Source organism: Phallusia mammillata, chromosome 5 (genome assembly GCF_965637545.1).
Source record: "Phallusia mammillata chromosome 5, kaPhaMamm4.hap1.1, whole genome shotgun sequence".
NCBI classification, from domain to species: Eukaryota; Metazoa; Chordata; class Ascidiacea; order Phlebobranchia; family Ascidiidae; genus Phallusia; species Phallusia mammillata.
This window is the reverse complement of record NC_137256.1, coordinates 21672688-21687921: the sequence shown is the minus strand read 5'-3', so window position 1 is coordinate 21687921 and position 15234 is coordinate 21672688. Positions and strand designations below refer to the sequence as shown.

At 38.7% G+C, this 15234-nt stretch overlaps 1 protein-coding gene across 4 annotated transcripts in view; it reads left to right on the top strand.

Moving 5' to 3' along the window:
* LOC145227531 (uncharacterized) overlaps positions 1 to 15234 on the top strand; it is a 35530-nt gene that overhangs the window by 4246 nt on the left and 16050 nt on the right. For 3 of the 4 annotated variants that reach the window (XM_080092373.1, XM_080092372.1, XM_080092371.1), the window contains 2 exons: positions 616 to 811; positions 1377 to 1575. In XM_080092373.1, coding sequence (XP_079948499.1) covers positions 726 to 811; positions 1377 to 1575 — 285 coding nt within the window. In that variant the 5' untranslated portion in view covers positions 616 to 725. Of the gene's footprint in view, positions 1 to 615; positions 812 to 1376; positions 1576 to 14887; positions 15182 to 15234 lie in introns of those variants that run through there. The other variant, XM_080092375.1, reaches the window with a different exon arrangement.

Genomic DNA, 15234 nt, shown 5'->3' with positions numbered 1-15234 from the left:
AGCGAATCACGAAAAAATGAAATAACGTGGCGTGGTGGTTGACCTTTTCATATCGGCGCATTTCAAACGGTCTGCACAGTTGCACTACAAGTAACGTGGAAAAGAATGGACCGACCTTACCGTGGTCACGGCTCCAATGCCCCGGGCTGTTTTCTGCTGCTTAAACTGCGACGTCACAATGAAATCGCTGTCTCGTGTGATTATTTCGTCACAGAGCCGCCCTTCTAAATGATTTGCACCGGCAAAAAACGATTAAGCTAATAGTTGGTTTCATTTACAAAATGCCAGTGGCATACTCAATAGGAAATCCCTGCAAATTTTTGCTTACGTTCTACGATAATATTTTAACTGTGTTACTATTTCAATTTTCTATGTTTCAAAATTTTAACATTTTGGTCAATACATAATGCCTGTGATTTACTGATACACACCATGTCCACATATTATTATGATTGGGATAAATACGTTTCATTATCATTTTTTCAAACACACTTGAACATATTATTGGCAGTTTAATTTCGTTATGATTTCTTTAAACCTATATGGCTTACTCAGACAAAAATATTTTTGACATAAAATTCTACATGAAACGATTGAAAAGTTTGTGTGTTGCAGGCAAGGAGTGCAACATATCGTAAAGATTACAAAAGCGTAGTTAAAGTGCCAATTTACACCAATTCCAAAGTGTGCATTTAATCCGAAAGCCAATCAGAACACAATACAATATGCCATGGATCTTCAAGAAACATCGAGCATCAATTGTACCCGCTTCCAGCGAGAATGACATATCACAAGGACTATCTATTGAAAGGTAACTTTCTGATAATAGGCTATCAGTTTTTGTACACAGACATCTTTGGTGACTTTGTTATTGTTTCAGCACGTTTGCCTAAGTAAGACACACAATCCGCTCTAAACAAACCATTTATCAACAAGGTTAACAGAAATACTTTACTTTTAAAAAATAACAAGTATTACTGCAGACTGTAGTTCAGTTGGTAGCCCTGGATAGGCTTCTATCGTTGGATCGAATCCCGCTGTAGGCTAGACTTTTCTAGCCTATACCTTACAATAGCGTGCCGAAATCTGGTTCTCACCATTTACAACCTTAGTTAGGTCTCACTAAAATTTGTGCGTTTGCTGATTAGGGTAGTTGCTGACCAGGTTACAGTTCAGGGGCCCCTAATTGTTTTTCTCTTATCAACAACAGTTTTACGTGTATAAGTATATGTGGATAGGACCCTTTTGAAGCAGTGGTTCTCAACCTAATATGGATCGAGTACCTTTTGACGAATTTGCTGCATACCACCTAAACCCTGTGTAAACGGGGAAAAAACAAATCGATATCTCTTATCAACTCATACAATCTTTTGCAGCAACGCGAGCGCACCGCTGAGCAGGTTCAGTGAAATTAACTGGGCACGTTTTCAAATTCTCCCTGTGCCGGAACGCGCCATTTCGTTTCTTTCACCACAAACCTGGCGGAGAACCCACTCTTGTCAGCATCGATGTTCGCCTTCGCCGCTGAGCGTCTGCGAGAATCAGGCATACGAAACACCACACCATCACTATAAGGTAGAGTCTCGATGTTATTGTTGTATTTGAGGTTACATAAATGTCCTTTCTGCGTGGCTACTTTTTCATCAGCTCAAATGCATAGGTTTAAGTTGCTGACAGCTTTTGATCAGAAAACAAACAAACATTAATTTAAAGTTTTAAGTCAAACACATTGCTTTAAGGTTTTGAGATCCAACCCAATGTTAGAGTTGTTGAAATTAAGCACATGGCTTCAAGTTATTTAGGTGAAAAACATTGCTTCAAGTTTTTGAGGTCAAAAACATTGCTTTAAAGATTGGACCTCGAACACAATGTGTGTATCCATTTTCATAAAATTGCGTGCCATTATCTTTCATAAGATTTTCAAGGACTTGTAAATTGCTAAATCATCTTACAGAAAATTTCCATGCAAATGGGAAAGGTTTTTTTTTCTTTCACCAACAGTTTCCGTCAGGTAGCGCTAGCACGACGACTGCATGAGCTTCAAAAGCACATGTTTTCACGGTGCATAAATCCATGGACGGTGGAAAGTGTGTGTGTTGTTATGTTATGCTTTACTGCTTATTTGTACACTCCTCAACGGCCAAGATGAAATCATAGAAATTTTGTTGTTGTACTGATTGTACGCCTAACATGCTTTTTGAAAAATAGTTCAGGTTGCCCTAAAATTGACTCTGATTTGGCTTTCGGCCATATAACAGCCCAATAGCCACCCTTTAAGGAATGTTTAAACATGCTTTTGTTGTAAAAACCTTGTTGACAAAAACCAGCCAAGCAAAAAATCTTGGCATTCAGTTAAAAGGGAACGGTGCCAAATTGTGAAAACTGAAGTTTCCTAACCGTTTGATGACTCAGTATTTTAGAGCCATAAAAACTTGCCAATACTGTACCAAGCAAAAACACTGCTTTTGAGTTTTGTGAAGTCGGCTCCCACCTTTAACTTTCATTATCAAATCAATGTAGTGATGTACTGCATTCAGAGTGTAACACAATCTGGCTAGTGAACTGTACAAAAAACGATGCCATCAGAGCGGAACCTCTTGTTACGCGACAATGGACTGATATGAAGAATGGAACCGCTACGGTCTTTGCTTCCTATAGCAGGAGATTTTGGCAGACTTTTAAGCGTCAGTTCGTGCTATGAATTTGTGGCGCTTTATTTCCAGACTTGGCTGCCTTGTTATTGGTAGAGAACCATTCAAAAAGTTGGGAGTTCAGCTAGTTCACTAGTTACCTTGTTTATATAAGTTGGTCTATTTTCGGTGTTGGTTTGGGAATGTGGATACTAAGTTCTATTTTAAGTTCAAGTTATTTGTAAGGAGTATGCAATTAAGTTCGTTGTACTGGTTATCATGTTACAAGATTGTCAACTGGGTATCGGTTTTGAGTATGTGGATTAAGAAGTTGTTTTCAAGTTTATGTTCACGAATTGGGTTATTTTCTCCTGTGCTTCACACAGACCGACTGTTCAGTACTTGCATGACGCATAAAAACGAATACAGGCTAGGAAATACCGTTTGTAACTCGCGCCTCACTAAACCATTGTTCGGGCATTGTTGAAAATAGATGCTGAACCGTTGTTTCGCTTCAGGCCATGGCGCATAAATCGTACTGTAGTGAAATTACAATATGCGGGGAAATAACTCAGCGGCCTGCCGGTTTGTCTGCGCGCTTACATAGATTTTTGTGACAAGCTAATGGAGGCTATGTCATGACCGGCACTTTGCTGGCCTGGTCATTGATAGTTTTCGTAGAGCGCACGGCAGGCGGCTCAATCAAGTATGGGTACTTCGAGTCTGATATTTAATCTGGCATGGGCGTTTCCCGCTGTTGTGTTGGGCTACGATCGACCATGCCTGTATTGTAAAGCTTATATATGTGTGTTTACACGGAAATGACTTGGGCTTGTAAGCCCTGTGTTGACAACAGCGCTTATCCTTCCTATAGTTGCTGCACGCGGTTTAGAATCGTTAACGACAGGCAAGATCATCAATCAAGCCGTGGTTCCTATGTTACAGCAACTACCGCAGTGCCGCTTGCTTTAATGAACTTGAAGGGGAGGTTCGAGCTACCAGCACTAGTCAGGCCTGTGCGTTACTTTTAGATGGCAATGGGATGTTGTTGGTTATAATAACGGATGCGCCTGATAGTCTTTAGTTCTTTACGTGCAAATTTGGCCAGTAGTTCCAACAGTCCTGACTTGTTTACATTGCTAGGTATCCCGAGCTAGTAACAGGCCGAGCTAAATTGGTCTAGGTTCATTGTGCTTTAGACTTTGGAGCATACTGTTCTACTTTTTTGCCAGTCATCTAGCCAGGCGAACCCATTAGGGTGATCTCGGCTATTAAAGCAATGACTAAACGCCGGTAGTGACTGCGTAGTGGTTGATCGTAGCACTTAGTCAGCCCGACCGGGCGTAAATGTACATGCAGTTTGTAAACATGTTGCTATTTCCGAACGCAGCCGTTAACCAAATGCAGTTCAACATACTAATAATAATAAGCCTGCAGAGTACAGAAATAGCCTCTAAAATACAAGCACGTTGTTATTTGTGGCCAAATGGACGCAGCGTCGTTGGCCACAGGCTAAATTAGTGTGACATCACCGCGTGTGCAACGTGGTAAATCTATTTTTGATGATTGCAGGCAAGGAAATGTGATTACACACAGATGTGCTTGTATATTACTTGTTTACAAGGGTCGAGGGAAGTTAAATATAGATTGCACCGCTGCCCTTGGTTTTATTTGCAGAGCGGTTTAAAATTAACTACAAGCGAATTGCTGCTAATATTTAATCTTGCCGAATCGTAACTTATGCTCTGTGTGACATTTTTTGCTTGGAAAACGACATAAATATTTAAAAATCGTACGCCATTCCTGTAAAACTAGCTATAATACCCTTGGTTTTATTTGCAGAGCACTCTAAAAGACGTACGCTATTCCAGTATATTTAGCTGTGATAGCAGAGGTTGTGATGTCATACTGTTGCGTCTGACGTCGGCTTGTCACCAAACGACGTCACTAGCTTTTGAAACAAATCAGTCTTTGCTTGTAACCGTGTAACGTACTTTATATTAGAAAAATAACGGCTGACAATTATGTTAGCTGCGGTAACTATGCCAAAAAGGTTAGGCTTGCGCAAACCTTTTCCTAGCTCATAAATACGAAAAGGTCACATACGTCTATGTGGTGCAAATGCCTGTGGTAGAGCATCTATCTCTCTGCCCTGTGGCTGTCGGCAGTTTGGCATGTGATTTTATAGTTTGCTTGAGTTTAGACTAGCTAGTTGATTCAAATTTGTGCGGTTTGAAATGTGTAGTTTGTCACTTTGGTGGTGATGGGTGCGTGCGCATAGCGTAAACCAAGTTATATAAACGTTAACCTGATTATAACCAGCTGCGGATGTTTTCACATGTGTCCAAACAGCGGATGAGGATTTGCATGTAGCTAGCAGTGTGTACATAAATGAGCATATTTGCAACTTCAATCCAAAATATAACGTGTGCCATGAAATTCACAAAACTGGTTCATTATCTGTGTAAAAACTTTTATAGTCGGCCGTCCATGGGATGGATCGGGGCGTATGTAATTGTAAAAAAATAGGAGGTTTCTCCTGGCCATTTTTGTGTGAAGAAATGCACTTCGCAGTTATCAAAAAAGTTCAGGACGTTTTACATAGTGCTTGCAATCTTTAGAAGTTGGTAAAGGACTCCGTTACTACAAAACTGTTTGAATCTGCGGCCTTGAGGCGTTGACAATAATTTAACGCTGGTGGGTTCATAAGTCCTTTTACCTTATGTTAAGTAACAGTTGTGTGTGTTGGGTCAATGCTTGTTTTTTGTACCTCTCCCCGATTTCGACTTCCCAGGGTTACTGTAAATGTCATACATCCGCGAGCGTTACAGATGAATGCACATTGTCACAGTTCGTTGCTCACGGTTTTAATGGGATTTTTAATGGAAACGTCAGAAAAAAACAAATCCCAAACACCCAGCTTTGTCACAAGATGAAAAAAGTCTAATACATTTGTTATTGCTTTAATATAACTGACCTGACTATAACACATGCAGCCAAGTTGTTGGTTTGGGCAATGTTATTATTCTAGGCTTTCCTTGTGACTTTTACCCCAAAATTTCGTTACAAAACATGCAAAGTTGCCGTGTCATGTCAGTCTTAAATCTCTCCTTCCGGCGTTTTGGATCCAGTTAACCAAATAAACGACAAACCACTGTTTGTTTGTGCAGAATGTGACCGCGCGTTAGCTTCCAGACCCTGTGCGATCGATTTTAATTTCTGGATACATTCTTCCGTCTTTCGGGGCACCTGCCCATTTCCTCCGATCTTTGTTGTGTTGATTTAGTCGCTTAATTGACTGAATACGACCTGAAAAGCGCCCAATTTTGAATTCCTAAAACACTCCTAACCTAACTCGGTTTTATAGGTTTTTTCTTTAGCAGTCGCAGTGACAAAAGATTTCACTTTCTGCAAAAAGTTGTCTCAGAACGTTAAAAAAAGCGTTACTTCTGTTTTAGAATCTTCTTTTAAAGTTTACAACAGCTTAGATATTATTTATTCTGTTGGTGTGAAATATCCTTGAGGATATTGTCTAGTAAATTTGAAGTACCTGATTATTGTGAAAACTAATACGAGAAGATTGGAGAAATCAGGAAGTACAAGACTGTGATGTAATGTAGCCTAAATTAAAATACGTTTACGAAAACACACTGTTCTGTTGTATTATAATTGACCCTTTCTCTGGGATCAATTTGCTTGCTCAGTTCGTACAGGTTCTTGAAACCAGCTTGTCAATCAAATCGTTCGCACAACACTTTTTGAACCCTCATGCTACTTGCGTGAAGTAACGATGGTTTGCAGGATGTGCGCATGTCAAGCCACTCGCCTGTCTATCAACCTTGTACTAGTCAGGAAATTTGCAAAACTGCCTCTAGTAACTTTAGTAAGTTTATTTTATTCCTCTGTGACCAGTGGTGACACCTTGACAATCGCAGAACAGTCGTGAAAGATTTTAATGGGTTCAGTTAGGTCATGTGAGGCTTCGAGCCAAGTTTTTTGATTTGGAATAAGGTTTTGTATATGAAGGTTGAACTTAACTTTGTGGCAAATGTAGTTGAAATTTTTTAAGTTTTGGTCATGTGAAATATTATTGCCTAAAGTTCCGGCAAATCCTAATGCCAGTATCAGTGATGTAGTGAGGTTTTATAAATAGTTGTTGTTTTGTGCAATTTTAAAGGAATGTTTCATAAAGTGTGGGATGTATTATTAGCCACCAGGGACCTAGACCTAAAATCATTTATAGTTTTCAAAGATAGAGATATATCTTCGGTATCTGGTTCGAATGGAATGTAAATTTTGAAATTCAAAAGATAAGAATTCATGAGTTTACAGAAGGTAATATCAGTTTTAAGCTCTTGAAGGTGTTTTAATTTGGGACTTTAGATCGTTTCGTTTATGTTTCGACGAATTGGATTCGAGCAGACCGATACACAAAATCGCCCCTTGACGATTATGAACGATAAAAATACCGCACAGAAATCGATAGGTATCAACGCCACGTTTATTTGCCTTGGGCCCATGTTCAAACAACAGTCCTCCTCTGGCTTTTCCCAAAGCGTCTATAAAGCGAGAAAGATCGATGACAATTTGCCAACAGGACACGTTTTTACAAAGTCTCTTTGAATTATTTTTTCCCGTTATGTTAACCTCCCACTTCGTTGTAAACCCCTTGATCGGATTTTCGGCTCACCTTAAACCACAAGGTAACGATCATTCCAGCCAAACCGACCTATTGCGCCAAAAATGTCACCTTTAATGCCAAAGGATATAGCAAGAAATGCAGCAAGTGACGGTAATAAATACACATTGCCATAGCTCTTTATACAGATGCGCAGGGCTCGACATTTTCCATAATGGCAATGTTATTGTGGTTGTTCGTGCGGTGTTGGGATATATTAATCCACTAATTTGGTTTTCGTTTTACTTGCTATCAGAACTGCAAATACGTAAAAGTGGTCAACGCACCTTTGCAAAATACGTTTTTTACTACTAATAGACCTTTAAGAAGTAAATAATTCGAATGTTGCAGTGTTTCTCAACCTTTCCATGGTTTCTACTATTAATGGCTCAAAAATGTGTAAGAACAAAGTCTGTGTGTATGGAAACCGTTTCTCCGGACTTATTGGAGTCCGCCAATTCGGGTTTGATTGAAAACTGACATATTGCGATGAATAAAATAGAACTTAACGACTTTTTGACCACACTGTGGCTATTTTATCTTTCACCCAAGCAAGCCCCCCATATACAACGTTTTCCATACATTCATTTACGCTGGTAGTCACCACAAATGAAAAGTTTATGTGGTGTGGTGCTATTATAAGTAATCTAGAAGTATCTAAGCTATGGTGTTTAATTTCTTATTAACATATGGCTGTAGTGATCTGTTTCCAAACTTGAATAAACAAAAAAATGACCAAGACTCCGGCGTTCGCAATACTGGCGTCGCCATGTTGAGCAATAAACACACAAAATCATACAACCGACTGTTGCAATGTGTGGTCACGTCACCAAAGTCGGACAACTCAACGACGCATGACTGGTGTACTAAACATGCTAGGTTCACATGAATATGGCCGCAAGAGCATTACTACGCTTTACAGCGCCGGCAAATCAAAATCTGCAAACCTACAGTTAGGCCTAACCACCACTTTGTACTGTAGCGCAACAATGCTGGGTCATTTAAGGCCACTGTTGCTGGTTGTAGAGTTTCTTGCGCTAGTCCCAGTTAGGTTATCTTCGTATAGACTGTATTGCGGCCAGAAAGGTTTGAAAACGTGACAGATTTGGTCTGAATTGACACTGCGACATTGTGCTCGGGTGACCTGCTCGATTAGGTCTGACAACTGTTGATTTGTACCTGACTGTGATGTGCTAACCTTTAAAAATGCAAGAATTGATCCCAGTATAAGAGACATTGGTAGTATGTTTATGTCAAAATAAGATCCAAGTTGACGTAGGTTTGGGAACAGTGTGTCACAACGATAGGCGCAGTGTATAATATAGTATTCTGTCGATATATTGCAGAGTGGTATACTTTAATGCAAAAAAAATTTCACCTTTAGGATTGTTAACAAACAAATGCTTGAGTTGAGTTTATTTACTTGGTGAAACAAGTCGTAACAGCACAATTGCGTTAAGATATTCATAGCAGTTGGTAATAGCTGCGCAACGCTCAGACGTTATAAAGCGCGACCAAGTTGAGGGCACAAATAGAGTGGTGTTAAGTGATTTAACACCGATATAGGTTTTCAATATGTTACATTTTCACTGTGGTGGGCCTTCAGGTTTCAAACACTCCCTACGACAGCAGATGTTAATGTTTTCTGACATGTTCCTTTTTGCCTTTACGCAAAAAATCTACATCGATTGCAAAGGCGCTCGGCGAATATCCATGGAAGCTGCTTTGTAAATCGATTCATGTCCTGTAATATTCCAAGAAAGCTCATGTCAGAAACAGAACAACGTTAATTACATGCGAAATGCAATTTTATTGCTGTAAACTCAACGAGTGCATGTGTGTGTGTGATTATCTTAGCGATAAACAGGTGAAATATGTAGGCCAGCTTATAATAGTGATGTTCAGTTGCAAGCCTAAATCACTTGCCACTTGGGATCAGATTTGAAAGGTAAAAGGTACAAGAGAAATCGTTAAGCAGGGTCATCAGGTTTTGTCTGTTATGTGGTTTATGCAAGGAAAAAAGCTAGTTTTTAAGTTTATAATAACTTTTTATAATTACCTAAGGTGCTTATCATCATTACGACTTCGAACTAAAAAAATACAAACGTATTTAAACTTGGCCACGTTGAACATGGATAAAAGGCAGAAATCCCAGAGAGTTTGTGTATGTAGTGAATGCATGCATACAGTCGTTTCAACCATAGCTGTAGCTTGAAATGTAATTGCAAAATTATAGTGTAACATTTGTACATTAGGGTTTCTGTTAACCCGATGTGCCTGATTGCTATCTTTGATTTCCTTTCTATCGATCGTCTAATCTTTAGTGCGGAAAACCGATACCAGGGATTCCTCTGTGCAATTTGCTCTACCAAATCCTACGATTACTCCAGTTGAATTAAATGTGTGCTGGTCTGAATTAATCGGACCATGCTTAGGCGTTCTTTACTAAAAATGTGTCGTTGTTTTTTTAATGAGTACCTTAAGCCATAGTTTCATAGACTAGTAAAACAAGAATTTTTAAAGTTGTAATTTTGGACAGCAGTAGTAAAAGTAACAAGGTCATGTACAACTTTTCCTATGCTAATGTTGTTTTCCATTTGGAGTTTTTGCTATGTAATTGCAAGTGGGTTGTAAATTGGCTCCTTTCAACAAAGACACGTTTTTCAGCCGAAATATATCCATGACTCTCCTTTGGCTATTGTCCTTGTCTCCAACAGAATTTTTGAGGTTTCGTAAAGTTGGTTCTAAACGAGTAATTGATTTTTGTTACTCCCCATTTTCAGTGCATTGTACCGTCTTGAACCAGTCTGGGTATTCTCGTCAAAAATACAGATATTTAAAGCAGTGTAGGCATTTTTTACATTTTAAACGTGATTTGAAAGTATGTGAAATCTTTCTTGTGCCAAAAGCTTTAGTGTTTTATTGGTAAAATGTTAATATGTCACTCTATCCTATTTTTAAGTTAGTGTCAGGAAGTTTGAACAGTTTCTGTAAAGCGGAAGGTAATAAAATAACACCTATGTAAAGCGTTCCAAGTTTTGACCACGTTTGGTCTTTTTTATTTAAAACGTTTTGAAAACGTTGTTGTGTTGAGAGGTTTAAGCTGTCAATTAAATATTCTGCCATCATTTACGGATTTAAAAGTCTAGAAGTTGAATATCTTCAGTTAACTAGCGCCAAAGTCAACAGCTGTCAACTGACAGGAGGTCAAACTGTCACGGAAGATTGGCCTAAATTGGGGTTCGTCTTGTCCTGAATTTCCAGGCGCACGCCAGGAGAAAACGCTTATCGATTTGTTGCCCTATCCTCCCAACCAGTATATTTTTATTTTTATCCACAGATTTGGTTTTACCTTTTGAGTTGGAACAGGTTGCAGTGTCGTACAACGGCGACAAAGCGGACATCGTGGCCCAATTGGCTTGTTATTCTTCTCGCTGTAAAAACAAACCTTTTTCTGAGTTATATCCCCCCTGGGTTAGGAGTTTTGGAATTCTGTACCACGTGTGTTTATTATTCCATCGCTCCGAACCACACCTGAAACCCTGTTATAGATTGTCCACAAATGTTTGCTTAAAGCAGTGTTTCCCAAACTTTTTCTGTTCGCCTACCAGTTAAGGGTTTTGCCCTGCCAACGCGTACTACTTTAATCCAGAAGGCAACACGTAAAAGAGACTGACTGCATAGAGCACAAATGGTCCAGAATTATTACCAGTTAGCAAACTAGGAAGAAGCAGTGTTACATCGAGTCGCATCAGCGTTCAAAATTTTGTGAGTCTGTAAAGTGTAAAAACTCGTGCATTGATGTCACTTGTAATCTATACTGGGCCCTCGAAAAAGTAATCACTCACTATTTTACTTCCCAACATGTCAGCAGTTAGTTGCGCCGTTATATTAAAATGTGTTGTGCAACTTACGACACTTTTAACGACACAGAATATACAGAACAGGAAGGAACCGATTTTCTTTCGCTGGTGTTGTACTCTTTGACTTTTTATGTCGATTAAATAACAACCTATTGCTCGTTTAAGACAAGGAAACTGAACGTAAAGCGCATAGTGCTGACCATTGTTGTAACAAAGTTACCTCAGCCACAGAGTGCTCGTATATATTTTTTCACTCCATTAGCGGTGCACTATCCTCAAATCTGAGTCCAATTGAATCTGTATTATAGGTTTGACAGAAATGTATCACTTTTAATTATTGAGAAATTTGTTAAAAGAAGGTGATTAACGTGTTTAGCAAAAAAGACAAAAAATAAGAATAAGAATATCGTAGGTGCTGAGCTTTCTCGTTAAGTCGTCTTCTTTAGACTAGCGACTCATACCTTTTTAAGGTACTTTCCATGCCGCTTTATGATTAATAGATATATTGGAAACAGCATCGAATATAAAATAGGCTGAGTCGTAAAAAAGTTGCGTACGTTCGAAGAATTATTTGCAGCCGATAAAGTTAAGTAACTCTTCTTAAGTATTCCCTAGTGTTTAGCAGAAATTAATCATAAAGTATCAGCCGAAGATAGTTTTGTCGTTAATTCATTAACGTGCTGTGAACTTCCCCTATTTTACGCCATCCTGTGTGATATTACGCACTTGCCAACCCCCGATACGTGGCTTTACACATGATCTTTTGTCTGGGGGCCGTTAGAGTCATAACCGCTGACGTAGTGGGGAGTAAAAAAAATACAGGCCGCCTTACTTTTGCGGAAAATTATTTTTAAATTAGCTTGTGGATTTCGCATATGCCGTATAGAGATGTATCATGCGCAAATTTTCCCTCGTTGCTGGGACCAGTTTGTTACCTCCGTCATATCATTGTATTATACGTTTAACGGAAGGCACTGACGTAAAATATGTTGCACGGGTTCATTGTTTTTATCCAAGTCAATTTAAATATTCTTTAGTCACAAAGCGCGGTTCTTATCAAATTAACAGTTGGTTTTTCTACTTAATATTTTTTAAGCCTAGACCAGAAACATTAATAACCCTAGACAAAAAAAATTAATAACCCTAGACCAGAAACAGAATCGCCAATATAGTTGTAAAAACATGACGTTTTGACACTTCTTATATCATGCTCAAATTAAATGAATTCGGGGAGCAAGAAAGGCCAGTAAAACAGTAACAAAAGTAAAACAGCGACAGTTATTGTTGAAACGTGTAAAATAAGTATTTACCTACTGCAGCCTTTTCTGGCGTTAGTTGATGTAGTGTTCCTAAATGAATTGAATTTCAGTGTGGTGGTTTCAGTGTGACGCTATTTATATGTCTCGTGTAACCTGGTGTTTTATGAACCCATCTACTTATATTTTATACAGACTAGTTATTGATCAGTTGTTTGATCCTAAAGCCGCCTTTTCGTTTTATCCAGAACCGTTTTAACAAAATCCATACTCCCCACCCTATTCCCTTTTATATTGCAGTATGGTACTCGAAGAGGTTAAACCATTTCGTTACATCAATAATGACCTGGAGGTAAAATAGGGAAAACACTAAAGTCCATTCTTAATGTCGGTTGCATGAGGGAGGTGTTCAATTGTTTTCTATGACAAGCAGTTTTATTAATTAGGCAAAACAAGCCCATTCAGTTTTACTTTTATAACCAAGTCAGTCGCTTTTAACCTAGAATCAGAAAATTGATGTAAGGCCTTGAAAGCATAAAAGGCTATTAAGGCGTTTAATGGGAGGAGCTCAACAAAAAAACGATACAGTTTCAACGTATTTAAAACCATTGCAGTATTAAAATATTGAATGTCGCAATGCACGAGATGTAGAATATAAAAAGACCAGTTGGACATTGCGTCGTCCAATCCTATATCTGTATTGTTTGAATGAATATTGCGTATGACGGTTGCTATGCAGTACCGTTGACGTACGACAGTTTTTTTATCAGCTGGTAGGCAACGTCACATAGTCAGGCAAGCGAATTGTCGAGGCAATTTCCGGAAAATATACAACAGTGAACATTACCAAAATAAATACGAGTTGGAAACACTGATGCTCTGCAACTGGTGTTGCATTTTCCACTTGCAGCTGTTTAAAGAACACGGCTTTATGCGAGTAGTTCTTAACCTGTGGTACGCGTACCATTAGTGTTACGGAGCTTTTAAGGTGGTACGCGAGTAGCTTTCTATACTTATAACTCAAGTCAGATCATGAAATGCACCTTAACTGACCAAACTAATCAGTCATGGTTTGGGGCAAAATTATTGTCTTGGGCATGACTTTGGAATTGCTAACCTTACCTATTTTCAAGAAGAATATGCCTAGCCCTTGGCCTACCCATTCACACAGGGTTTAGGTGGTACGCAGCGTTATAATGTGTTGTCAGGTGGTACCCAATTAGCATAAAGTTGAGAACCACTGCTTTGTACGGACAATTACTGCAGTCTAGCTATAGCGTTGCAAGGATTTCGATTCGGTTCAAATGTGTGGCATTTTTGTGTAGTGAATATTGGCTTTTATTGTATTGTTTTTATTGTATACTATTTTCATAGTTTAAGTTTTTCTTTGAAGAAACGCGTCAGAAGGTTAGGTTAGTCACGGAGTAGGTTGGAAAATCAATAATTTCGAGTGATTGTGAGTTGTAACTCGTTTGATTCAATGAAAAAAGCACACTGACTTAATTCTGCAAAACAAGGTTTTTGTTTTTACTTTTGCTTTTAGTTTTTTTTTTTATACTTTTGCTTACGGCAAGAGTACTGTCAGACTAAGATGCAACAGTCAAATTGAACCCTACCGATAGGTAAGAAAACAAATGTGCCAAAATTTGTGTTGGAATTTGCTATGTACGGGCTTTTTAGCAGTAAAACTTTGTTTGTTTTTTTGTCAAAATTATCCTTAGTTTAAACTTTGAACAGTCGCATGTTGTGTAAAATCATACCACGTCAACCAATACTGGCTTAAACATCAGCGTTCGATTGCTGCAGACCAATAGTATCACATTTACTAAACTGTAACTCGATGCAATCAAGGCCTCACTATAATATCAGTTATTTTGACGTGTTCGCTCATCAACTAATAACATCCTTCCCGCGAAACGCAATCAAATCGTCGATATCCACAACATCAAATTGTCAACAAACGACATCACTGCCAGGTGAAGCGCTAAACAGTTTGTGTCCGTTTCAAAGGACTTAATGAGGAAACAGTTACATGAAAAGCGTTTGGCGTCTGTTGTTAGAACAGGGCTTGAAGAAGGAATAGGTGCGTCCGAAATTGCGAAATCTTGTCAAAAAAAAATTTAGGTTTCGGGTTGTTTTTCAAATTCATATTGACTTTAGTATTTGTTGATGTTTGCTTTGTTGATTAGAAACTATTTTAAAACGTTGATATTGTACCTATTTTTTTAAATTCGTGTAGTGATTGGTTCACATGGTAAATGTGTATAGCTTCGTAGTGGTTAGGCTACTAGATTATTTTGTCTTCAGAACGCATAGCGAACCAATTTCTGAAAGGGCTTTGTAATTTTGAAGCACTTAACCCTGAACTTAAAAGGTAACTTGATATTGACAACGTTACAGATGCCGGTTGCAAATCATTCGCATGACACATTCACCGAGGTCTAATTAAGACGCACGTAAAATATTTGACGTCTTGTGCAGGTTCAGGCGCAGCAGTAGGTGTAGTTACTCATAATTGTTGCCGTGGAGATAGCATAGGTTGTTTTGAAACATTCTCCTGCTGTTATTGCTACTGCTGTCAACGATATCAATTTCAACAAATAGTGAATGTTCAATCTTTGAGCTAGCGGAAGCTGTCAAGCGCTGCCAGTCAGCACGGTGCGACTTTTTATCGGCATTCTGGCGTCGGACATGAAACAAAGAAAGCAGAATATGACGAAACAATCGGAATGGGAACGACTGCTCGAGGCTAACGTATGTTACCTGCATGACTTTTTTAGATTTATGTTGCATTGTTTTTTGTTTTG